The sequence below is a fragment of the Oryctolagus cuniculus genome, chromosome 1 (genome assembly GCF_964237555.1).
Source record: "Oryctolagus cuniculus chromosome 1, mOryCun1.1, whole genome shotgun sequence".
Taxonomy (NCBI): Eukaryota; Metazoa; Chordata; class Mammalia; order Lagomorpha; family Leporidae; genus Oryctolagus; species Oryctolagus cuniculus.
This window is the reverse complement of record NC_091432.1, coordinates 224,786,480-224,810,511: the sequence shown is the minus strand read 5'-3', so window position 1 is coordinate 224,810,511 and position 24,032 is coordinate 224,786,480. Positions and strand designations below refer to the sequence as shown.

Genomic DNA, 24,032 nt, shown 5'->3' with positions numbered 1-24,032 from the left:
ATCCTTGGGCCCCTGTACCCACTTGGGAGACCTGGAAGAAGCTCCTGGCTCCTGACTTTGGGTCACCTGAGCTCCAGCCATTGCAGCCATTTGGGAAGTGAACGAGTAGATGAAAGACCTCTCTCTTTCTCTCTCTCTGTCTCTACCTCTCTCTGTAAGTCTGTCTTTCAAATAAATAAATCTTTAAAAAAATAAAAATTGGGGCTGGTTCTGTGGCGTAGCAGGTAAAGCTGCTGCCTGCAGTGCCAGCATCCCATATGGGCACCAGTTCGGGTCCTGGCTGCTCCTCTTCCGATTCTGCTCTCTGCTACAGCCTGGGAAAGCAGTAGAAGATGGCCCAAATCCTTGGTCCCCTGCACCCGGTAGGAGGACAAGGAGGAAGCTCCTGGCTCCTGGCTTTGGATCGACACAGCTCTGGCCGTTGTGGCCAGTTGGAGAGTGAGCCAGTGGATGGAAGACCTCTCTCTTTCTCTCTCTCTCTGCCTCTCCTCTCTCTGTGTAACTCTTTCAAATAAATAAATAAATCTTTTTTAAAAAATTAAAATTAAAAAAAATTAAAAATAACACTGGTTCCTTCATGACCGTGTTAAAACTGTTATCGTTTATCTGTGCAGTGGCCCTGTGAGATGGGATCCGATCATGATCCCCTTTGAACAGATGGGAGACCTGGCCTAACGGGGACTCACTCACCCCGGCTCTCACACCGGCTCAGAAGTGAGCTGGACTCAAAACCAGCTCTCCCCGTGTCCACGCACAGTCCCTTACACAAGCCCCTTCTTGCTTGTTTACACGTGTGTGGCTACTCGTCCAGCACTGACTCCCAGTGAGACTGAGGGCAGCTTTTCTCCTATTCCCCTGGACGCCCCAAGCCCCCAGCTCTAGTCCCACATTGGGGAGCCACACACTGGAAACAGTTTCTGGATGAAATTCAATAATCACCTCTGTACACCCACTGGGCGCCCGGGGGTTTGCATCTGTAGCTCATCTTCTAAACAGCTCTCTTTAGATGAGGAAGACAGGCTGAAGAGTTGAAGTGACCCTCTGAGGGTCCCTCAGCCAGGAATGGGTGGAGCTGGCCCGTGACCCTCAGAGGTGGGCACTTCCCTCTGTCACCTCTGCCCCCAGCATCCTAAAGGGGGGATCCATTCAGCCTGGAAGCCAGTGGCAGAGCCTTGCTCCCGTCATCAGTTCTGCCCCAGTTGGACACGTGTTCTTGGCAGAGCGTGATTAAGTAGCGCATTCCTGAAGGCCCATGTGGGACTTGGAGATCTGCCTTTGCAGACTGGGAGCCTGTCTGGTGGGGCTGCTCCCAGCTTTCTGTCCAAGCTCAGGCAGAGTGCAAGCAGGTGCTCAGGACTACAAGGTTCTGCCTTGGCTCAAGGACCCAGAAAGGGACAGTAAGGCAGGAGGGGTAGGAGGTAGGCAGCAGGGAGGCAAGTGGGGAACTCAGGCTGGGAAAGCCAGGCTAATCAGTGAGGCCAGCTGGACAGACCACACCCCAAGGCCAGGAGGCAGATGGCCAAGGGCGGGCCACTTGACAGCGGCCAGACTGAACTCTGGGGGGTGGGGAAGTGCTGTCCACTGCTCACACCCACAATGCACACACCCCTCTCTTGTGGCGTCTGTAGTGTGATGGCCCAGGGGTTGGTGGCGGGGGGGGGGGGGGCGGGGGGGGCGGCGCAAGGGACAGATGGCAGGGCTGGGAGGAGGGGATGTCAGCAAGTGTTCTCACCACCCCTGCACCCCCCCGCCCCCCAAGAGGGAGTCTGGCTGGGGACTTGTCTGCCTCTCCGCCAGGGGGCAGGGACTTTATCTGATTGGAGCCCTGCCCCTTGCCCCCCAAGCCCCTTTGGCTGTGACTGTGTTTGTGGTCTGTCCCTGGGGAGCCGTTTACTCAGAAACTGTGCTTGTGGGCGCAGTGTCTGCTGCTTCTCTGGGTGCCTGATGCATTCCGTGTGTCCATGCCAGGCGCCCGGTACCTGTCCGCGCGTGCGTCCGTGTGCCCTCCCAGTGCGGACCGCGACTCCCTCCACCCCGGGTCTGTGCGGCGGACGCGGTGTGCCGTGGCGTGTGTCCGCGCTCCGGGCACAGTGTGGGTGGGGGGCGCCTCGCGCTATTTCACGCTCTCTCTACGGAGAGTGGCTGCGGAAAGCGCAAGGTGCTGCGCGTCCCGGGCCTTGTATCTGCATGTCGGGGCAGCCGTGCGCCTGGGCCCCGCGCGCGCGGCCGCTTCCGTGTGTGCCCGGGTCGGGCGCGGGCTCCGCGTCCCTGTGCGCCCAGGGCCGGCGGGCGGGGACCCGGGGGCGGCTCGGGGGCGGGAGCGGGCTGGCGCGGGCGGGCGGCGCTGCGGGGCCCGGCGGCCGCGGGCTCCAATGGCGAGGCCGGCGCTGCCCCTGCTAATTACATAAGCGGGACGTCAATAATTCGCGGGAAAACGCGAAAAAGATGGCGCCCCGCGCCCGGGGGGCCCCTTCCTGAGCGCCCCGGCCCCTCCCTCCTCCGCCTCCCCCTCCTCCCCGCGGCGCCCCCGCCCCGCCCCGCCCCCGCCGAGACCCCGACCCCGGCCCCACGGGCGGACACTCGGCCAGGCAGCCGCGGGCCGCGCGCAGCCGCCTCCGCCGCCGATGCGCCTGGTGGCCAGACTCCAAGTGGGACCGGCGGACACGCAGCCCCGCGGTAAGTGGCGCCGCGGCGGCGGCCCGGGCGGGGACGCTCCGACGCACCTTCCCCGCCCGCACTCCTCCCGCGCTCCCCGGACTCTCCCCGCACTCTAGCGGGGGGCACGGAGCCCAGCAGAGCGGCGCGCAGGGCGTGGGGGGTGGCGGTGGACGGTGCCCACCCGGGCCCGGGCCGTGTGGGGAGGGCGTGGGTGACAGGTCGCAGTTGCTGGCCCCCAGCCTCGTCCCTTGCTGTTGGGGGCTGGAAGGGAGGACCGAAGGGGACGTTTGGGATTTTGCTCACGTCCGAAGTCCCGCTGCGGCGGACCGGGGCGGGGAGCGCCCGCGGAGAGAAGCGCGTGCACCGCAGGGGGTCCTCCTGCGAGCCTGGCCCCCCCGCCTTAACACCCTTTTTAAAAAAGCCAACGGCCGCCCCGGGAGAGGCCCCGGCGCATGAATCATCTCGCTTCCTGCCCCCGCCCGGCCCAGCGCTCCGGGCGCCGCGGATTTGAACTGGACGCCGACGGGAACCCGCAAACAGGCACTGCTTTGCCGACGGGTTTGAATCAGCCAATCACAGCCCGCGGGGGCCCGCTCCGGGAGGACGCGGGCGGGCTGGGGGCCGCCACCCGGGGGCCCCCGCCCGGCGGGGAGGGCGGCGCGGCGACCGGGCCGGCTCCCAAGGCGCAGCGGGGGAGGAAGTGTCAGTTTGTGAACCTGCCGCGGCCGGGCCCCTGCCCCCGCGCCAGGGGAGCCAGGTGGCGGGGAGCGAGCAGGGATTCAGAGCGCGTCCCCTGCCCAGAGCCTTGGAGACAGGAGCGGAGCGAGAGCGCCGTGGCGGGGAACCCGGCCACGCCACGGTCCCGGGAGCCCCCAGCAGGGCCCTACCGGCCCCAGAGCCCCTCATGCGCGCGCGTGTGTACACACACACACACACACACACACACACACACGTCTGTAGTTTCACGCCTCATCGGCTGTAGACAGCGGTCTACGCGGGCTCGCAGGAGTACACCCGCGTACCCACAGGGGACGCCAGGTGCCCGGCATCACTGCTAAGCGGGAAGACGGCGCAGTGCACGCAGGGCACAGCGAGCGGGGGCCTCCGGCTGTGGTGGGGAGGGCGTGCAGGGACATGGAGCCAAGTGAGCCCCCAGAGGGGAGGAGGGGGTTTGGGGGAGCCCCGGCAGGTTTCTGGAAGGGAGCTGGTAGCCCTGTGGAAGTCTGGGGGGAGGGGCTCCCGTGCAGCCCTCGGTGCCAGCGGTACCATTCCGCCCTAGCACAAGGCGAGCACAAGGCTCAGGAAACAGGTATTGAAGGAGGGAGGGAGGGATGGGTAGATGGATGGAGGGATGGGTGGATGGAGGGATGGATGGGTCGATGGATGGATGGAGGGATGGAGAGATGGAGGGATGGATGGGTGGATGGATGGATGGGTGGAGAGATGGATGGATGGAGGGATGGATGGAGGGGTGGATGGAGAGATGGATGGATGGATGGGTGGATGGAGAGATGGATGGGTGGATGGAGGGATGGATGGATGGATGGAGAGATGGATGGATGGAGGAATGGATGGATGGAGGGATGGATGGAGGGATGGATGGAGAGATGGATGGATGGGTGGATGGAGAGATGGATGGATGGAGGGATGGATGGAGGGATGGATGGAGGGGTGGATGGAGAGATGGATGGGTGGATGGAAGGATGGATGGATGGAAGGATGGATGGATGGATGGATGGAGAGATGGATGGATGGATGGATGGATGGAGGAATGGATGGATGGATGGATGGATGGAGAGATGGATGGATGGAGGGATGGATGGAGGGATGGATGGAGAGATGGATGGATGGATGGGTCGATGGATGGATGGATGGAGGGATGGATGGAGAGATGGATGGATGGATGGGTCAAGCAAAGATGAGGGAGCCCCATCTCAAACCAGGGCCGAGGATGACTAAAAGGGCATGGATGCCAGAAATCACTGGGCTTGAACTTGGCCGGCTCTGGGAGCCCGTTGGTTGGAGAAGTCAGAGATGCATGGGGCTTGTGAGGACCCTGGCTGTGCTGAGACGGAGGGAGGGAGTGAAGGCAAGTCCGGGAACAGGCATCTAAGGGAAGCCGAGAGACAGGCAGGGAGAGGCTGGTGTGGGGATGCCCTGACAGCTCGGAGAAGATCTGCATCTGGGGGAAAGCACCAGCGGGTTTAAATGCCCCAGAACTGGTTTCCATTAAACCATCCCATAATTGAGAACAGAAAGGGGATTACAAAAGCCTCAGGTGGCGGTTCACAAGTCACCAGGAGTTTTCCTTTCAAGGTGAGTGTTCTCTGGAAAGATCTCAGTGGGCGAGTGGGTCGGAGGAGAGGGTGTGAAAACTCTCCAGCCGCTGCCTGAGAGGGCCCTCCACCCAGAGGCCTCCTGGGACAGGGAGTGGCTCAGGCCCCCAGCCAGGGACTTGGCTGCATGTGGGCAGAGGGAACCACTATAGAAGGCATGGGGTTTAGGTGAGGAGGGAGCAGGACTTAGAATCCGCTCCCCTGGCTGTGAGCCATGGCTCTGCCTCTGCCCCGTCAGCCACTTCTCCTTGCCAGACCTCAGTTTCCCCCTCTGAAAAGTGGGAATAATAACGTCCCCCTCACAGGGTTGTCATGAGGATTTGGTGAGCTATTAGGCACGTGTGGCACACAGCCCATGGAACAGAAATGACAGCTCCCTTCCTTTCCCTAGAGGCTGTCTGGGGCCGGGAAGCAAGAAGTAAAAACTCTCTTCTCTTTCTGTCCCAGTGTCAGCAGAGGCTGATGGAGACTCGGGCTCTGGAGCCAGGGACTCGGGACTCCTATGGTGTCACCAGCCACCTCCCCAAAAAGGGGGCCCTGGCGAAGGCCCAGAACAACTTCAAAGACCTGATGTCCAAGCTGACGGAGGGCCAGTACGTGCTGTGCCGCTGGACAGATGGCCTGTATTACCTCGGGAAGATCAAGAGGGTAAACCTTTCTTCTCAGGCCTGGGGCTCTGCGTCTCTCTGCTCGTCCCCTGGCCTGGCCTCAGAGCAGCGCTCAAGGAAGGGGGGCTGATGGGAAATGCCCTGGTGGGCCTTCTTGCCCAAAAGGAAGAGGAGCTGGAGCCTGGCCTTGCAGGCACCAACCAGCCTTAGCACCAACGTCAGCCAAGCAGTTCCTTAGAAAAGGCTCTGTGTGCTTTCAGCACGGACGACCATCTGCCTCCTTAGTGTCCCACGAGGGAGGCGGGGGCCCAAGCACTTGGGCCATCTTCTGCTGCTTTTCCCAGGCCATTAGCAGGGGAGCTGGATCAGAAGTGGAGCAGGCAGCCCATGTGGGACGCCGGCATTGCAGGCAGTGGCTTTCCCTGCTACACCACCACGCTAGCCCCCTGGCCTGTTCTGTTCTCAGCACTCTTACCAAGTGTCGCCCCCACCCCAGTCCCTGAGTGTACAACGTCAGTGGCCAGGAGTGCACCTCCCTCCAGGAGCTGCCCTGCTCCCTGCTTTCTGGAGCCCGAGGAGAGGAAGACTGCGTCCCAGTCCAGCCTTGTCCGGCCCTTTTGCTCACACCGCCCCCTCTCTGTGCCCCAGGTCAGCAGTTCCAAGCAAAGCTGCCTGGTGACTTTTGAAGATAATTCCAAATACTGGGTCCTGTGGAAGGACATACAGCATGGTGAGTGTGCTAACCTTTCGGGGACCCCTCCTTCCCCGGGGTCTCTCTCCTCTGCTGGCTTCTGCATTTCCCCCTCACTCCCCCCTTCTTATTCCTGGCATCTGCCCTTTGCCCATAAGCCCCACCCCCCTGAGATGGTGGTCAGATGACTGGCCGTGAGACATCTGCTGTCCCCTGGAGTGGCAGGACAGTGGCCCTGGGTCTCAGGCCTGTGTTTGCTTCCTTGCCGCACTTCCTCTCCTGCTCTGGGCCAGGATGGGAGCGAGGAAGAGGTTGTTGATCAGAATGGTCACCGGGGGATCTGAGCAGTGTTCCCCTATCAACATGTGAAGAAACCTGGCGGAGGCAGCTCTATCCCGGGGCGGGGAGCTGAGCATGGGGCACACAGAAAGAGAGCAGAGGAAGACAGAGTAGAGATGGCGAAGCCCAGTGGAGCCAGGATGCAGAGCGACCTGGGTCCAGGCACCATCCCTGCCTGCAGAGAGCTGAGGTTGTCTTCCAGAGGAGGCAGACCAGGGGCATACGGGCCACCCTTCTCCCTCCCCATGCACACGACAGACCTGAGCAGCTGTCACAACACTCATAGATTCTCAACGTGGATCCCCGAGCAGGCGCTACCAGAGTTGGCATGAGAGAAGAAACCGGCCGGCGCCGCGGCTCACTAGGCTAGTCCTCCGCCTAGCGGCGCTGGCACACCGGGTTCTAGTCCCGGTTGGGGTGCTGGATTCTGTCCTGGTTGCCCCTCTTCCAGCCCAGCTCTCTGCTGTGGCCAGGGAGTGCAGTGGAGGATGGCCCAAGTGCTTGGGCCCTGCACCCCATGGGAGACCAGGAGAAGTACCTGGCTCCTGCCTTCGGATCAGCGCGGTGCGCCGGCAGCAGCATGCCAGCCGCGGCGGCCATTGGAGGGTGAACCAACGGCAAAAGGAAGACCTTTCTCTCTGTCTCTCTCTCTCACTGTCCACTCTTTAAAAAAAAAGGAAAAGAAAAGAGAGAGAGAAGAAACCTGTGTTCCCTCTGGAAGGCAGAGGCGGGTCCTAGGGCCAGAGAGACCGTGCACCAAGTTCTGGCCCTGCCACTTGGGGGCTGCAAGTAACATAACCTCTCTGCGTCTCTTTCTTCATCTGAAAGGAGGTGGTGAAAGTCCTGGCTTCGTTGGGTGGTTGGGAGGATTAAATGAGATAATCCACGTAAAGTGCTTATCCCAGTGCTATTGAGTTACAGGGAAGCAATTTCTGAAGAATGTGTTACCGTAAGAGATGATTCCAGGAAGCCTGCCAAGGAGAGGCCACAGAACCCAGCCAGTTAGAACAGCTTTCAAATAGTCCCTTTCTCCAAGAAACTGTGGCCAGTGCAGACTAGTCCTGCTCCAAGCCCTTCTCGCCCTACATTTATGATCTGAGGATCCGAAGCAGTAAGGATTCCCTGTGCTGGTTACCAGCCGGAGAAGATCTGATGTTGAGGGCCCACCGGGTGCCAGGCACCACGGGGGTGTAGGGAGACAACTTGTTCCCCAGCCATGTGACTGCTCCTTCCGGGCAGATCAGTGGCGCCCTGGCGTCTCCCAGGATGAGTGCATATGGCTGGTCACTGCCCTAGTTATGGATCTGTTGCTTCATTAAGCCAGCTAGGACCCTACTCAGTAACTCCGATTTCCTGGGGTCATATTGGGAAATAAGGGGCAAGGTCCCACACCTGCTGTGTGCCACTCAGTATGAGGCACCAGGGCTGCAGACTGGAAGAGACATCATTTCTGCCCTTTAAGATAATTTAGCCCGCTGGGAAAATAAGACAGAAGCACCCATCAAAATGTATTTAATGTATACATTTAAAGCTTTCACACATAAAGACATATCTATTCTTCCCAGAAGAAAAAAAGAAAAAGAGCAAGAGGGAACCAGTAAATTAAAAACAATTGTAAAAGCATATTGGCCAGTCACCATGTGTGGGTTTTATTTGGATCTTGATTCAAAAAGAACACACTTAAAATTGTTAGAATATTTTAATTTAAGAGACAGGTGGAAATGTGAACACTCACTGAATTTGTTGATATTAAAAAATTAATGTTAACTTTTAGGTACAATAAAGGAATGTAGCTATGTTAGAGCCCTCGTCCTTCAGAGAGATGCATACTGAAATATTTAGAGAAAAATGATTACGTATCTGGGACTTGATTCAAAATAATTACAGGAGGGAGAAGTTGGGAGGAATATAATTGAAACAAGACTGGCCATGAATTCATAATTGCTGATGAGAACATGGAGTTTCATTATAGTATCCTATTATTATTCCAATATTTTTTTTTTTTAATATACTTAAGAGGGGAAGAGAGAAGGAGAGAGAGAGAACGAGTGAGCTCCCATGTGCTAGTTTACTCCCTGGATGCCCACAATGGCCAGGGTTGGGCGGTGGAGGGACCCAGCTACTAAAGCCATCACTTTCTGCCTCCCAGAGTGTGCATTGGCAGGGAGCTGGAAGTGGAGCTGAGACTCGAACCCAAGCACTCAGATTCGGGGCATGGGTGTCTTAACCACTATGCCAAACGCCTCCATAATACATGTTTAGCATTGTTTAATATAAAACAAAAGGAGCTAAATTGGGCAGGAGCGGGAGCACGATGTGATTGAAAGGACAAAGGATCTGATGGCAAACAGCCATAGTTTGAGTCCTGCCCCTTCACTTACTAAGCTAAGTGAGGGACCTCACCTCTCCGGTGGGTCTCCCCTGTTTGAGAACGAGGTGTTAACAGACATCTCAGTGTGCTCTGTGAGACTCTGCGAGGTGGCAGATGGAACCCAGTAGTAGGCCTAGCACCCCAACGGGGCTACAGTTTTCAAACCCCTTGTCCCTGGGAAGCAGACCTCACCGGAGACGGCCTCTCTTCCAGCCGGCGTCCCAGGGGAGGAGCCCAAGTGCAGCATCTGCCTGGGGAAGACCTCGGGACCACTGAATGAGATCCTCATCTGTGGGAAGTGTGGCCTGGGTGAGTGGGGGGGCAGGCCACCCGGGGGTCCCCTGCTTCCTGCACTGGCCCTGCAGGGCACTGCTCCAGACTGTCGGGGCCTCAGCAGGCCTTCTGGAATCCAGAGTGAAGGGGTGGGAGCTCATATCTCTGCAAGGGAGGCCCAGGGGTGGGGGCGAGGTGCTGAAGCCAAGTGTCTCTCCACTGGCCAATGCTGTCTTCTAGTCCCCAAACTGGACAGCGGCTTGGCCATCTTGGGACATGGCCTCCCAGCCTGCCCCCCCACCCCCCGTAACTGACAGGCAGAGCTGGTAGGAGGTGCCACAGCCCAGCCAGCCCTGCCGCCTGCGACCAGCTGGCCTGGAGCCACCACTCCTCTCCGGCACTCACCGCCCCCTCCTCTGCTACAGGCTACCACCAGCAGTGCCACATCCCCATTGCAGGCAGCACGGACCGGCCCCTGCTCACGCCCTGGTTCTGCCGGCGCTGCATCTTCGCGCTGGCTGTGCGGGTGAGCCCTCTTCCCAGCCCTCCGCACCGCAGACCCCCAGCTCCCCACAGAAGGGCCAAGCGGGGGGTTCGGGGCAGCGCGACCTTGACCCGGCCCTCTGGCCGCGCCGTGCCTCAGTTTCCCCCGCTGCAACATGGGCATGGGTCAGGGGGCAGTCCTCCCAAGGTGGAGAAAGTTCATGGGGGGGGGGGGCGCCCACACTCGGCGCACACTGCCAGTGGTTCCCTGGTTGCCCGGATCACTGTTGACTGTCTGCAGCGGAGAGCCTTCCCGGATACCATGGGTTGGGGGTGTGTGAGAAACAGGCCCCCAGTTTGTCTCACGCCGGCAGCATCTCCTCGGAGGCACCTTGGGGGTGACTCCGGCCCTCTCCCCCCACCCCCAGAAAGGCGGCGCGCTGAAAAAGGGCGCCATTGCCAGGACGCTGCAGGCCGTGAAGATGGTGCTGTCCTACCAGCCGGAGGAGCTCGAATGGGACTCGCCCCACCGCACCAACCAGCAGCAGTGCTACTGCTACTGCGGCGGCCCGGGAGAGTAAGGCCCCTGGGAGAAGCCCGGGGAGCGGGCGGGGCCGAGACGGTGGAGGCGGGGCTCCGAGGGGGCGTGTCTGAGGCGGAGCCGCTAGGGGCAGACCTGGAGTGCCAGCCCTGGGGGCGGGGCCGCGAGGGACGGACCCGAGTGCCAGCTTAGGGGGCGGGGCCGAGATGGGCGGACCCGGAGTGTCAGCCTCGGGGGCGGGGTGTCGGCCGAGTGGGCGGGGCCTCGAGTGTCAGCACTAGGGCCGGGCTGAGATGGGCGGACTCGAGGTGTCAGCCTCGGGGGCGGGGCCTCGAGGGACGGACTCGGGGTGTTGGCTTCGCGGGCGGGGTGTCGGTCGCAGGGGTGGGGCCTAGATGGGCGGACTCGGAGTGTCAACCTCGGGGGCGGGGCCTCGAGGGACGGACTCGGGGTGTCGGTCGCGGGGGCGGGGTGGCGAGGGGCGGGCCCTGAGTGTGGGCCGCTGGGAAGGGTCTGAGGAGGCCGGGCCTCCAAGGGCGGGCCTTGAAGGTAAGAATTCGGCGCAGTGCCCAGGGCACTCACCGGGAGAGCTGGGAGATAAAAAACCCACGCACCGGGCTCTAGGTGGCGTCCCGCACTCCGGGGCAGCGGGTTGGGATGGAGCCCCGTGGGAGAGGAGGTGTTGAAGCGTGGTTAGGAGCCTAGGCCGGACACGCTGTCCCGACTTCCCCGGACGTCCAAATCCTGGATTGTCCCTTGTTAGCCAGTGCCTGGCACTTGGTAAGCACTTCAGAGGTGTGAGCTGTTCACTGGTGGCGGTGGTGGTCGTGGTTACTAATGCATGCAAGTTGGGATCACCTCTTCGTGGCCGGAGCCTGTGAACCAGGCTTCTGGTGAGGTACTAAGAACCTCGGCCCTAGAGATGTGCAGGCCCCCGGGGCGTGGGGGTGGGGGCTGGGCGTCCTGTGTTGGGGTTGCCGTGGAAGGGGGTCTTGTCCTGGCCGTGGGACCAGAGTCTGATTCTCCCTGACTTTCCTGGGCCTCCACGTCGCCATGGGCAGTTGAGTCTGCTCTCTCGGGCTGACGCACAAGCCTGGTGGAAGAACCACAGAATAAGAGGAAGGGCTTCTGCCCCTAAGGAAACAGCCCTTAAAAGCTGCTGAAGTCGTGAATCTGTGACCCAGGCTCTGCTAATGCGCACTAAAGACCTGGAGCCTCCTAGCTCAGCCGGGCGAACTTGGGCAACTCGCTTAAATGGGCTCAGTTACCTCAGGGCCGTCAGCTTCCTAGGGGGATAACGGAGAGATGCTTACTGGATACAGCTGGGAGTCTGGGTAACCAGGGGGCTGATTTCTCTACCTGGGGGACCCTGGTCCCAGGATGGCCCTCTCTTGGGCTGTTTTCCTGTCTCTGTTTCTCTCTTCCTACCACCGTGGATAGATTTTGCACGCCCTGAGTGGGACTTCAGTAGGTAGGAATTGCAGAGGCAGGCACCACTTCCCTAAGGCACCTTGACACTAGCAGTGCTTCTCCACGCTCAGTGGGCACACATTGAAGAGGACCAAGGAATCTGCATTTTAACCTGGGCTGCACCTGACAGGGTGTGCACAAAGCACTGATTGTTCTTAAGGGAGTGCTGCGTTGCACTTGGTTCGTATTCTGTGTTTCTTGAATGGTCCTGGTAGAGTAGATATAGTACCAGATGAGAAAAACCCGCCCCCGTGTAGCTTAGAGGAGCTGTCACTCATGCTCCGTGAGGTCTTGCAGGCAAACCTTTGCCTGCCAGTGATGTCTGGGAAGCAGCGGGTGGGGCACAGTCCACCACTGTGGCAGGGCAGGAAGAAGAGATTGGGCTTAGACGTTAAAGACGGCAGAATCACTGCCTGTCACTTGCTTTCTAAACGACCTGGAGCAAGGGCAGCCTGTGACCCAGCTGCACTATGGGAGTCAGTGGCTCGTCTTTTTTTTTGTTTTAACAGGCAGAGTGGACAGTGAGAGAGAGAGACAGAGAGAAAGGTCTTCCTTTGCCGTTGGTTCACCCTCCAATGGCCGCCACGGCTGGCGTGCTGTGGCCGGCGCACCGTGCTGATCCGATGGCAGGAGCCAGGTACTTATCCTGGTCTCCCATGGGGTGCAGGGCCCAAGCACTTGGGCCATCCTCCACTGCACTCCCTGGCCACAGCAGAGAGCTGGCTGGAAGAGGGGCAACCCAGACAGAATCTGGCACCCCGACCAGGACTAGAACCCGGTGTGCTGGTGCTGCAAGGAGGAGGATTAGCCTAGTAAGCTGCAGCACCGGCCATGGCTTGTCTTTAACCAGATAGTGAGCTCAAAGGAGAGAAGTCTGTGCTTGGCTCGAGAGCAGAGTCCTCTTCTCTTTCTGCTGGGGGACGGTGAGTTGATGTCGGGAAAGGTTGCTGAGGCTCAGCCTGGCTCTGTCTCTCCAGGTGGTACCTGCGGATGCTGCAATGCTACCGGTGCAGGCAGTGGTTCCATGAGGCCTGCACCCAGTGCCTCAATGAGCCCATGATGTTTGGAGACCGGTAGGTGCTGACTTGGTCCAGCTGGGCCCCTGAGGGTGAGGTGCGCAACAGTAAATTGGCAGCAGCAATGCGTTCTGGTGGCCCGGCAGGCCCCACACATTGGAAGTGCTGACCTGTCTACTGGGGGCAGCTCAGGGAGGGGAGGCCTGGCTGAGCTGGGCCACAGCCCTAGCTGCCATTGATTCGTGAAGTACCTGACACAAACCCCTGCCTTCCCTAAGACCCTTCCCTTCAAGTGTCTGGGGAAGGAGGGCAACACAGCCCTTCTCTGACCCTACCCAGGGTTGTTGTAGAGGCCACGTGGGAAGTGGATAACTTGGTTCAGCTTCTAACCAGTGGGGTTCAGCTAATGGAAGTCATTGTACATGTGAAAGCTGATGTTACGTGTCCTTTGGTTGGTGTCTCTGTCTCTCAGAGGGAAGAAGGTGACGCTGCAGCCCATTCTGGCCCAGAGCAATGATATTTGGGAGGGGAGGTTGGGGTGGGAGAGTACTTCCTGGTTTCTGCCCTATCCTTACCACCCAAGAGAGAGGGCACTGACTGTGGGAAGGTGAGGTAGATCCAAGGGGGCCAGGAGGTCAGCCTAGGGTGGGCTGTCAGAGTCCCTCCCTCCACAGGGTCCCTCTCCACCCACCCACAGGTTCTACCTGTTCTTCTGCTCCGTGTGTAACCAGGGCCCAGAATACATCGAGCGGCTGCCCCTGCGATGGTGAGAGGGTAGTGCTTGGCCTAGACCCACCCTGCTCACTCCCTGCAGCTCCCCTCCCTCCGCCTGCCTGCAGGTTGCCCCCCATCCTCAGCCTGGACCCAGGAGGCTGTGGCCCTGGCTGCACAGGCTGCCACCTCACCTGGCTCCACCTCTTTGCCACCTTGCCCAGGGTGGACGTGGTTCACTTAGCCCTCTACAATCTGGGGGTGCAAAGCAAGAAGAAGTACTTTGACTTCGAGGAGATTCTGGCCTTTGTCAACCACCACTGGGAGCTCCTACAGCTTGGCAAGGTAGGCAGGGTCACGGGATGTCTGAGTGGCAGTCAGAGAGGTTCGCCTGGGGTCACACGGGACGGGCCCAGAAGATGTAGGTCTCTGAGTTTCACCCTCAAGCTGCTGCATCCCTGAGTCCAGGCCTTGGAGCTTGTACCCTAGAAGGGGTTTCCTGACCCTAGATTTTGAGTGGGCAGGGTGGGGCCTCACCAACTCAGCCTGGGGGAGCCAGGGCCATGGGTCAAGGTGTTTGGCCCACTCCAGACTTCCTGGCTAGGTGGAAAGTGAAGTGGGCCTGCCCCCTACTGATTCTGTTCTGAATAGAACATCACTAGGGGAGCCAGATCTACAGAACAAAGTAACAGACTTGCAGACGCTCAGAGCTGGAGGGCGACTTGCCCCGTGGTCAGTGTAGCTCCGGGGGTGAGCCCTCCCGGTCACTCCCACACCGGGGCTGGACCCCTCAGCCCTAGTGACATCCTAAGGATCCTCTCCACCACATGCAGAGTGAGGCATCGTCTCTACTGCTGCAAATCCTTTGAGAATGTTTTTAATTTATTTACATTTTATTTCATAGACTTGTATATACATAAAATGTATGACAAACATTTATACTTAATTAGCAGATACTTTTTCTTTCTTAAAAGTATAAAAGTGCAACATTATAATTTTTTAACTTTATTTAAGATATACAAGTTTCATTTATGTCATATGTACAGATTTAGAAACATAGTGATACTTGCTGCCCACCCTTCTCCCTTTCCCATTCCCACTCTTAATTTTTACAGGGATCTACTTTCAGTTTACTTAATAATTATAAGTTTAACCCTACACTAAGTAAAAGAGTTCAACAACACTGTTGCTCAACAGAAGACACAAGGGCTGTAAACAATCATCAAATCTCGATGTCCATTTCACTCTAATGTATTACATAGGTACTCTATTAGTTATCCCTGATCAGGGAAAACATGAAATCTTTTTAAATAAAATTAATCTTTATGTTTTTAAATGTCTTCATTTATAATGCTTGAACATTTATAAGATATATTTATTATATGCCCTTAAAAGGTAGGCAGAGTTGGCATTTTTAAATTTCAACTTGTCATATTTATAAAAGATCATACATGTCCTGGTAGAAACTATTTAATGTGCCAAAAGGCAGAAGGCGGTGTACTCCAAACATCCATACTCCCACATCCTACCACGTAGAAACAATGAGAAATGTTTCCTTCCAGTCTTGCTACATGCATATTTTTTCTTTGCATGTGGCTTAGTCTGTAGTTTGAAGTCGTCGCTTCCCCACACTACTCAAGTCTGCATAACTTTTAATGGTTGCTTCGGTTTCCATCATGGTTTGACTCCTTGCTGTGGGCACAGAGTTTCTTTACCATTTTGCCCAGCATTAGCAGCAAGGCCACAGTGAACACTTGTGCAGGTTTGTTCCATATGCAGTTGTGCCAGAGTCCACGGAGTGGCATCAGGGGTCAAGGGCATGGATGTTTTTCTAGCTCTTCATACATTTAAGCCAAGAGTTTTCCTCTCCATTTGCGGATAGGGAAATGAGCTCAGAGAGGTGAGAAGACTTCTCTGAGGTCATGGAGTAAAGAAGGGGTAGGGGCTGGACCTCCCCGGACGCCAGGGGCCTGGGTCTGACTGCCCTGCTCCCCTTAGCTGACCAGCACCCCCGTGACGGATCGAGGACCGCACCTCCTCAACGCTCTCAACAGTTACAAGAGCCGGTGGGTACAGCAAGGGGAAGGGGTGTTGGGGGGCCCCACACAGGTGGGATTTCAGTCTCAAGGTCTTCCTACCTCATAGACTAGGCCCAAGGTGTGCTCCCTGCTGGTCCTCTCCCCTTCTCTCTGACTATATAAACCTTTCCTGTCCCTCAAGATCCAGAGTACTTCCACCTCTTCTGCAAAGCCCACCCAGCAGCCTGACTCCTGGTCCTGACTCAGCCCCGTAGAAGGGCTGCACCTGCAACCCTGCTCTCTGAGGGCCCCTCCTGCTCTAAGCAGCTGGGGTTCTGGGCCAGGCATTAGGGGATGGAGTCCCTCTCCCAGGTGGGCTGCAGCCTCCTGACTCGACCCCCAGTCCTTGTGTTCCCAGCCAGAGTTCCCAACACACAGCCCAACCACCTCTGCCCAATCTCCTCACCACTGCAGCTCATTCATGATCAGACTGGGCTGTGTCTTCCGCCACTGTCCCTTTGCTTTCCTGCTGGGGTGCCAGCCCTCCGGAGCCCCTGGCTTCCCTCGCACTTTGTTCCTGCTCTCTCCTCTCTCTACTGCCCTCTGTCACGTGCTCCCTAGCAAGCGCGTCTTCAGTTGGGGCTCTATGACAGGACCTGTATGTTGCTGAGGTGCGTCGGGAATAAACGAGATCCCTGCTTCTGCGAAAGCTGTCCTGGCACCTCTCACAGTCTTGCCCATTCTTTAAGTTATTTTTTCCTTTTTTTTTTTTTTTTTTTTTTTTTTTTTTTTTTTTTTGACAGGCAGAGTGGACAGTGAGAGAGAGAGACAAAGAGAAAGGTCTTCCTTTTGCCATTGGTTCACCCTCCAATGGCTGCCGCGGCCGGTGCACTGCGCTGATCCGATGGCAGGAGCCAGGTGCTTCTCCTGGTCTCCCATGGGGTGCAGGGCCCAAGCACCTGGGCCATCCTCCACTGCACTCCCTGGCCACAGCAGAGAGCTGGACTGAAAGAGGGGCAACCGGGACAGAATCCGGTGCCCCAACTGGGACTAGAACCTGGAGTACTGGCACCGCAGGTGGAGGATTAGCCTATTGAGCCACGGTGCTGGCCTATTTTTCCCTTTTTTTTTTTTTTAATTTATTTTCTTGAGATGCATAGTTACAGAGAGAGAGAGAGAGAGAGAGAGAGAGAGGTTTCATCTGGTGGTTCACTTCCCAAATGGCTGCAGTGGCCAGAGCTGAGCTGATCCAAAGCCAGGAGCTTCCTTTGGGTCTCTCAGACCGGTACAGGGACCCAAGCACTTGGGCCATCTTGTTTTCCCAGGCCATCAGCAGGGATCTGGCTCAGAAGTAGAGCAGCCGGGCCTTGAACTGGCGCCCATATGGGATGCCAACGCTACAGACCGATGCTTAACCTGCTATACCTCAGCACTGGTTCCCCGCCCCCATCCCCCCCCCCCCCCCCCCGCACATTCTCACGGTGTGAGACCCAAACACAGCCCTGCCCCTCCTGCCTTCCCCGTGCACATCCCCTCCATGCCTGGAGGTGATTTCAGTCTCCTGGGGGAGGCCAGAGAACAGGATCCAGTGTTGTCCACCAGCGATGTGCTACAGTGAGCTGGAAGAGGCCTTCCTGTAGGAAGTGGGCTGGGGGCTGGCTGAGGCAGAGGAGAAAAGGCATCAGAGCTGCAAGAACCACACGTGAGCAGGATGGAGGAGAGAGGAGCCCAGGCATCTTCTCTGCACCCCACCCCCTCATCCCACAGGCTTTGAGGGGTGGTGGCTCCGGAGGCCGCTCTGGAGTTTGGCTCTGGATCCAGAGAGCTTCCTCTAGCGTGTGACGCCGCTCCCCGGAGGATGGGCTGGCAGACTCCAGAGCTCTCTCCCCTCAGGTTCCTGTGCGGCAAGGAGATCAAGAAGAAGAAGTGCATCTTCCGCTTGCGCATCCGCGTCCCCCCCAACCCGCCCGGGAAGCTGCTCCCCGACAAGGGACTGGTGCCCACCGAGCCCGGCGGGGCCGCCTCTGAGCTGCGTAAGAGAGGAAAGAGCAAGCCTGGGTCAGTGCTGGGGTCCCAGGGGGCTATGCAGTGGGCCCAGAGAGTACGGTGGCATCCGAGTAAGCCAGGAGGACTGCACCAGCGGCCAGTCCAGGCTGTAGGCCCCGATGCTCGTTCGTTGGCTCCTTCCACCACAGCCCTTACCGCCCTACTTGGTCCCAGCCTTGCTGGATTAGGGCTGGGTCTGTGGCCCAGCTGAGCCCTCCTCCTGGGTGCCTTTCTGCTGCCCACTGTTCGCCCTCCACACTCATGCCTCAGGACTTGCCCTTCTCCCCCAGAGCCCACCCCCGCAGTGCTCCTGAGGCCCCTCCCTCCAGGCCGCCCCGGCCCTCTGGCTCTGACTGGGCCACCCTCTTCATTTTCTGTCTTCACAGTTTGTTGCCTCACGAATTCCAGCAGCAGAAAAGGCGAGTTTATAGAAGAAAAAGATCAAAGTTTTTGCTGGAAGATGCTATTCCCAGTGTTAGTTCCTGTTTTCTTACTCTCCACTTTCACACGCAGGGTCAGCTGCAGTAGGGACTCCTGTGTAGAGAGCTAAGTTGCCCCCCCACCCCACCCCTTGCCCTGGGGACTCCCCCACAGGCTGCTTCCTGTTACAGCTCAACAAGCAGAAGCCAGGCACTCCAAGAACACTCCTCCTCCCAACCCAGCTTCTCCCAAGAACACAGCGTGGGGAGACGGAGGGCAGGGTGGGCCAGCGACTTCCCTGAGGTCACACATCAAGGCAGTGCAGAGCCCCGCCTAGCACTCAAGGGAGCCCTGAGGTACAAGAACAGTGCTCCGTCTACCCTGCACTTTCCGGGTTACAAGACAGTGAAGCGGGGCAAGGGCTGTTGTATTCATTTTGCATTTGAAGTAACTGAGGCCCGAGAGGTAAAGGTCATCCAGTTAGTTGGCTGAGACTAGGACCGGGGTGACAGGCCTTACCCCAGGTGGGGCCCAGCCCTTGGCAGGGCTGATTGGACAGCAGGCAGCATGTGTGGCTCGCAGCTGGGGAAGGGTGCTCGTGGGGGGCAGATCTGACACTTGCTGATAGACCCTTCTCCTTTCTTCTCCTGTGTCCACAGAGTGACTTTACCTCGGCCTGGAGCACCAACCACCACCTGGCCAGCATCTTTGACTTCACGCTGGATGAAATTCAGAGTTTAAAAAGGTAAGGTAACAGTGAGGTGCCCAGCAGAAGCTCTGGGATGGAACCAAATGGGCAGGCTCTAGAGGGGCGGAGCAGAAGCCCCCAGTTCAAAGGGCCCCTGTTGCAAGAGGCTGCCCAGAGGGGGTCTCTACACTGGAGCCTCCAGCCCTGCACCCCAAGCAGTGTTCTGGGTGCCTTAACATGGCCCCCACCCTCACACTTTATCCACAAGTTGCCATGGCTGCCCTGTGTTCCCTGTGCTGCTTAGTGCGCACACCCTCTGCCTGGAATAACCTACGAACCCCTCCTCCACACCTGAAACCCCGAGACCCTGCTTCTTCCAGGAAGCCGTTCCCCGTCAGGCTGTTGCACACAGCACCCCCAGCTTGTAACAAGCAGAGGAGGGGGGAACACCCTCCATCATTTTGTTTCCAGAATTGCTAAGGGTCACTCAGTGTTCAGCTGAGGGCCCGGAGGAGGGAGCAAGGCTCACAGCTGAGCCCTGGCCCCTGCCCGCACACCAGTACTGTGTGGCTTCAGCTGAATTCCCTAACTTCTGAGAACCTCATTGGTTTTTCACAAGCAAGATACTGCAAAGTGCTTTTGGCCCATAAGCAGTGTAGTGCCCAGACCATGCTTGTTATTGTCACCAGTGTGTATCACCACACGGGGTGGGAGGCAGCAGGGAAGCCTTGGACTTTGTAGACTGGATGAGTAAAGAATGGACAAGCAGGTGTGGTGTTGGGAAGCTCACCTCCACTGGGATGGAAGGTGCATGACAGAGTTGGGGGACAGCTGAGACTTCCCAAGGATTGCCAAGGGCCGCGTCGGCAGGACCTTGCTAGGCCAGGCCAGGCCAACAGCAGGCTCACCCTCTCTCCTACGCAGTGCCAGCTCAGGCCAGACCTTCTTCTCGGATGTGGACTCCACCGATGCAGCCAGCACCTCTGGCTCCGCCTCCACCAGCCTCTCCTATGACTCCAGGTGAGCTTCCTGGAGGTGTGGTTTCAGGTGTTACAAACACTACCATTCCCCATCCCCACAAGCTCCCAACTCTGATGCTTGGCTCACTGTGCGCATCAGAATCTCAAGCTGGGGGAACTTGGCTTTCTGAGATTGTGGGTCTGATCCTGGGACCACTGGCTCCAAGTCCCTGGAGCTCCGTGGGGGCTACACGTAGGCACTCACACTGCTTGGGTTCAGACCCTGTGCAAAGCTCTTTGCCTCTGGCCGAAGGCTGTGACAACCTTTGCTGACCATTCTAGTTCTGGGAATATTTGACCAGAGATTCTGGGCCTCTTTGTGCTGATGTTCTATGTTTGTGCCTCCCAGGGTCTGGGAGAGAGGACAGAGAGGTGTGTCTTGAGGTCTTTGTCTCCAGACATCTCTATGGCTTTCTCTGTCATCTCTGATTTTATTTCTTCTGTGTGAACCTAAGTGTCCATTTGTCTCTCACAGCCTCCTGTGCACGTGTGTGTGTGTGTGTGTGTGTGTGTCCATCCAGGCTCTGGGGTACAAGGTCATCTCAGCTGTAGCCCCTCGCCCCCTCCAGCTTGAAGTGAATCCTGGTGGGGAGTGCGGCAGGGTGAGCAGGAGACGGCAGGAGGCACAGAGCTGGCAGTATATGGTGCCGCAGTCAGCGTGCGCTTCAGCGGACACATCCAGCTGGCTAGTTCTCCGGAGCCTCAGCTTTCCTCCTCACAGGGCCCGAGACGATCCACACCCAGAGCTGGCACACCGCCTGGCACCCAGGAGATGGCTCTGGGAGAGGCGTTCGTTCTGATTGTTTCTTCTTGTGTCCCCCCCCCCCCACACCGCCGGCAGACGGACAGTGGGCAGCCGCAAGAGGAAGCTGGCAGCCAAAGCCTACATGCCACTGCGGGCAAAGCGGCGGGCGGCCGAGCTGGCTGGACGCTGCCCCTCGGACAGCAGTGCGGAGGGGGCTTCGGGCCCCGAGCGTCCAGACGAAGGCATCGACAGCCACACGTTTGAGAGCATCAGCGAGGATGACTCATCCTTGTCACACCTCAAGTCCTCCATCACCAACTACTTCGGTGCAGCCGGGCGGCTGGCCTGTGGGGAGAAGTACCAGGTGCTGGCTCGGAGGGTCACGCCTGAGGGCAAGGTGCAGTACCTGGTGGAATGGGAGGGGACCACCCCCTACTGACTGGCCCTCAGGGGGTGCCAGGAGCCCTGAAAACCAAAGGAGGGACCGCAGAAGCCATAGGCTCCCCAGTTTTCTGTAGGCTGGGGTTGGAGAGGGAAGCAGGACAGAGCTGCAAGTGCCTGGCTAAGGCTAAGGACCCTGCCTGTCTGCCAGGCCAGGGCAGGGCCAGCGCCTCTCTGCTGTGCCAGTCCCGCCCATTGGTCGCCTAGGGCTCATCGCTCTTTGCCTTGTCTCCAAGGCCCCGCTGGCTGTCAGTGTGTCTACTCCCTCCCTTCTCTCCATCTCAGTATCTGATCCTCTGGTGTTCCCCTGGCTCTGTGGCCTTTCTCTTGAGGCCCCAATTCTAAGTCCCTTCCCCTCTCCTTTGGGTGTGTTTGTGTGCACATCTGTCCCTCCACTGGATACCTTCATGCCTGACCGTGGCAGCCAGTCCTCCCAGGGACTACATCATGACAGCAGGGGCCCTGGAGGAAGAGTGGGTGCAAGAAGGCCTCTAGGAAAGCATGGGTGGCAGAGGCCCTGGCTTGAGGAGTCAGCAGCAGGGTCTCTGCCTCCCAAGGCACCAGCATGAAGCCAGCTTTGGAGGTCACAGAAGTTGCGCTTCCCCAGGCATCCCTTCCCCTGCTTTGTTGCCATGAGTAGGGCCTGGCCTTTCTGGGGAACCAGAGGGAAGGAGAGGCAGGCACAGAAGTCATGTCCTGCTAAACCTCAGAGTGGTCACACTGTTCCCTGTGCCTCTCACCCCTGGACTTACCACGTACAGCCAAGCAGCACCCGTCACCTCCATCTGAACACGTACACAACAGCCAGCCATTCCTTCCAGGACGAGCCTGGCTCCTGCCCTTGGCTGTCCTGTGGCCCTTTCCAGGGCCGTGTGTTGCAGCTGAATGTGAAAGCCCAGCTCCTGCCCCCTCCTCCAGCCCTTGTGGCCCCCATAGGGAGGCACAGAGGAACTCATGGCCTCTGCCAGCAGTAACAGTGACAATCACTCTTTGGATAGGTTGGAGCTTCTAAGGGGCCTGCATGGTTCAGTCTGCTAGAGGGAACTTTCTGTCAGCAGGGAGCATCCACAGATTCTTAGAACTGACATTCAAACTTGGGCCCATCTGGAGGGAAACCAAAACCGGGAGGGGAGGAACCCCTCATTTTTGCTGCTTCCAGAGATAATAGAAACTGACCGGCTTGATTGGAAAATGGAAAAAGTGCCTTGACTGGGGGCAGGGCACCAGATGGGGACCAGCCTGACCAGCTGCTGCTGTAGCCTCTAGCTTGGCTGGGTTTGCCAGCCACCAGCTGGAAGGCCAAGGTGGGTGGAAAGAGGCAGCAGCTAGGAGAAGATGGTTTTTCCCTGCTTAGGCCTGACCTTTCCCTGCTGTGAGTGTTTAGGGGTCCCTGAGGTAGGTTAGATGCCCCCGCCTTATACCTCAGTTCCTATAGTGCCTTAAGAGACCTCACCTTCTGCACACAGCCCACCTCTGGAAAAGCTGGTGTTGGGCCCGACTCTCCCCATGCTCAGCTCCACAGCTGCTGCCTCTGAGGCCCCCTGCCTGGAGCCTGTGGGAGTGAGGCCAGCCCAGGCTCAGCAGGGGGGTGGGACCCAGATCCAATCTGCGGCTTCCTGCTGTCTCCAGACAGCACAGCGGGCCTGCCTTCCAGGTTTCTGCACAAGCCTGGGTGAGCTGGGCCTGTGCCAGGACATCTGCACCTCCCCCTACTCGAGCTCCCGAGGCTCTGAGCTAGAAGGGGGAAGGAGGGAAGCAGGTGTCTTTCCCACTTGGGAAGACAGCCCGAGGCCTACCAAGGTCACCCTGACTCCCACCCCAGCATTTCATTCATACCAGATAATAGCTGCATTACTGCCAACTGACCTTATAACCCTGTGCACCTTCTAAGATTCATGGTTTTGAATTGCTGCTTTTAATAACATTTGTTATATTAAAGTTATAATTAATGTGTCTGGTTTATAGTGTAACGCTGCCTTCGAGAAACTGCTTCACTTCTCAGTGAGGACTTACCCGCTGTTGGGAAGCAGCAGGAAGAGGCTCTGGCTCCTGCTCTTGGCTGCCTGGAGGTTAGGCACCACAACATTCTGGCCCTTACTGGCAGGCAGAGTGGGGACGTGGAAGCTGACCTGGTCCAGCGCTACAGCATTTGGCTTGGGTTGCCTCAGGACGCACAGGCACGTGACTCTGGAAGTCTGGAGTGACTTCTAGGCTCGGCTGGTTCTGCCCTGTACCAGTTTGGTCCTCTGCTTCGGTTTTCTGAGCTTTCGGTGCTGAGTTAGTGTCTGCCAGGCTCCCAGGTGTGCATATAAGGGGTCTTTTAAAAGTTCATGGAAAATGTATATTATGGGAAAACTATGAATGGATTTAAATTTTTTGTTGTTGTTGCATCAAAATAAACATCCTTTACTTCCATTTTCCGTGGACTTTTTGAAGTACCCTCGCATGTGACTTTAAATTTAGGGCAGTTTGGAAAAGAGAAAACTAATATATGCAAGGGTAGGGGAAAACTGGCTCTAGATGTGAAGGCTATGGGCTCAAATGAATTCCATAGTGTTGGGTATAATGTAGCCTCCTGTTAGCTCCCAGTGAGGGGCCTGGGTGTGTCAGTAACAGCTGCCCTTCATTGAAGATGGCTCCTAGCGTCTCCTGTTCCTCCTATTTCAACCTTTTAGCTGCCTTTGGAGTAAAACCATTCTTGGGGAGAGGGAGCAAATGGGATTATTCTCTGGGCTGAAATCATTGAAGGGCATGAAGTGTCAGAAGACCTGGGTTCCAATTCTTGCTCTAGAGTGAGCAGCTGGGTGGACCCTGCCGAGACCAGGGGCCTCCCAGGCTGGACAGTACCTGCTGCTCTGTGGTCTAGGTCAGTGTTTCCAAGTCCATAACAAACACTTCCCTTTGGAATTTAGGAACAAGAACCTGCAGTTGGCAGAAACTGCCCGAACTGCTTAAACAGCTTAAAATACTTCATTCTTCAACTCTTCCCCTTATCATGGATATCTGACAAAACTTGTTTAATAGGCATATTAAGCTTAGTATTTACAAAGAAGTGTAGCCTTCATATAATATTTAAAGACTGGGAAATGCCAGAGAACATTTATTGGGTGGTATTTAAATAATGTCCTATTCATGTATCTTAGAAAGGATAACAGTGT

The 24,032-nt window shown here is 57.5% G+C and overlaps 1 protein-coding gene across 7 annotated transcripts; it reads left to right on the top strand.

Annotated features, from left to right (window-relative positions):
• The first annotated feature begins 2,543 nt into the window (after positions 1-2,543).
• PHF19 (PHD finger protein 19) lies at positions 2,544-22,827 on the top strand. 7 transcript variants are annotated; one of them, XM_051842548.2, is made up of 15 exons: positions 2,544-2,676; positions 5,442-5,642; positions 6,251-6,332; positions 9,217-9,312; positions 9,702-9,802; positions 10,188-10,336; positions 12,748-12,843; positions 13,484-13,552; positions 13,722-13,842; positions 15,496-15,563; positions 17,409-17,573; positions 17,948-18,035; positions 18,641-18,726; positions 19,594-19,689; positions 20,530-22,827. In XM_051842548.2, exons 2-15 carry the CDS (start codon positions 5,457-5,459, stop codon positions 20,870-20,872), a joined length of 1,746 nt encoding a protein of 581 aa, XP_051698508.1. In that variant the 5' UTR covers positions 2,544-2,676; positions 5,442-5,456; the 3' UTR covers positions 20,873-22,827. The 7 variants fall into 7 exon arrangements, 5 of the variants coding, with proteins under 5 accessions (XP_051698508.1, XP_069912267.1, XP_051698499.1 ...); XR_007918105.2 differs by lacking the exon at positions 2,544-2,676 and adding an exon at positions 4,726-4,974 and having other exon boundaries at positions 17,409-17,548; XM_051842539.2 differs by lacking the exon at positions 2,544-2,676 and adding an exon at positions 4,732-4,974.
• Positions 22,828-24,032: the final 1,205 nt, after the last annotated feature.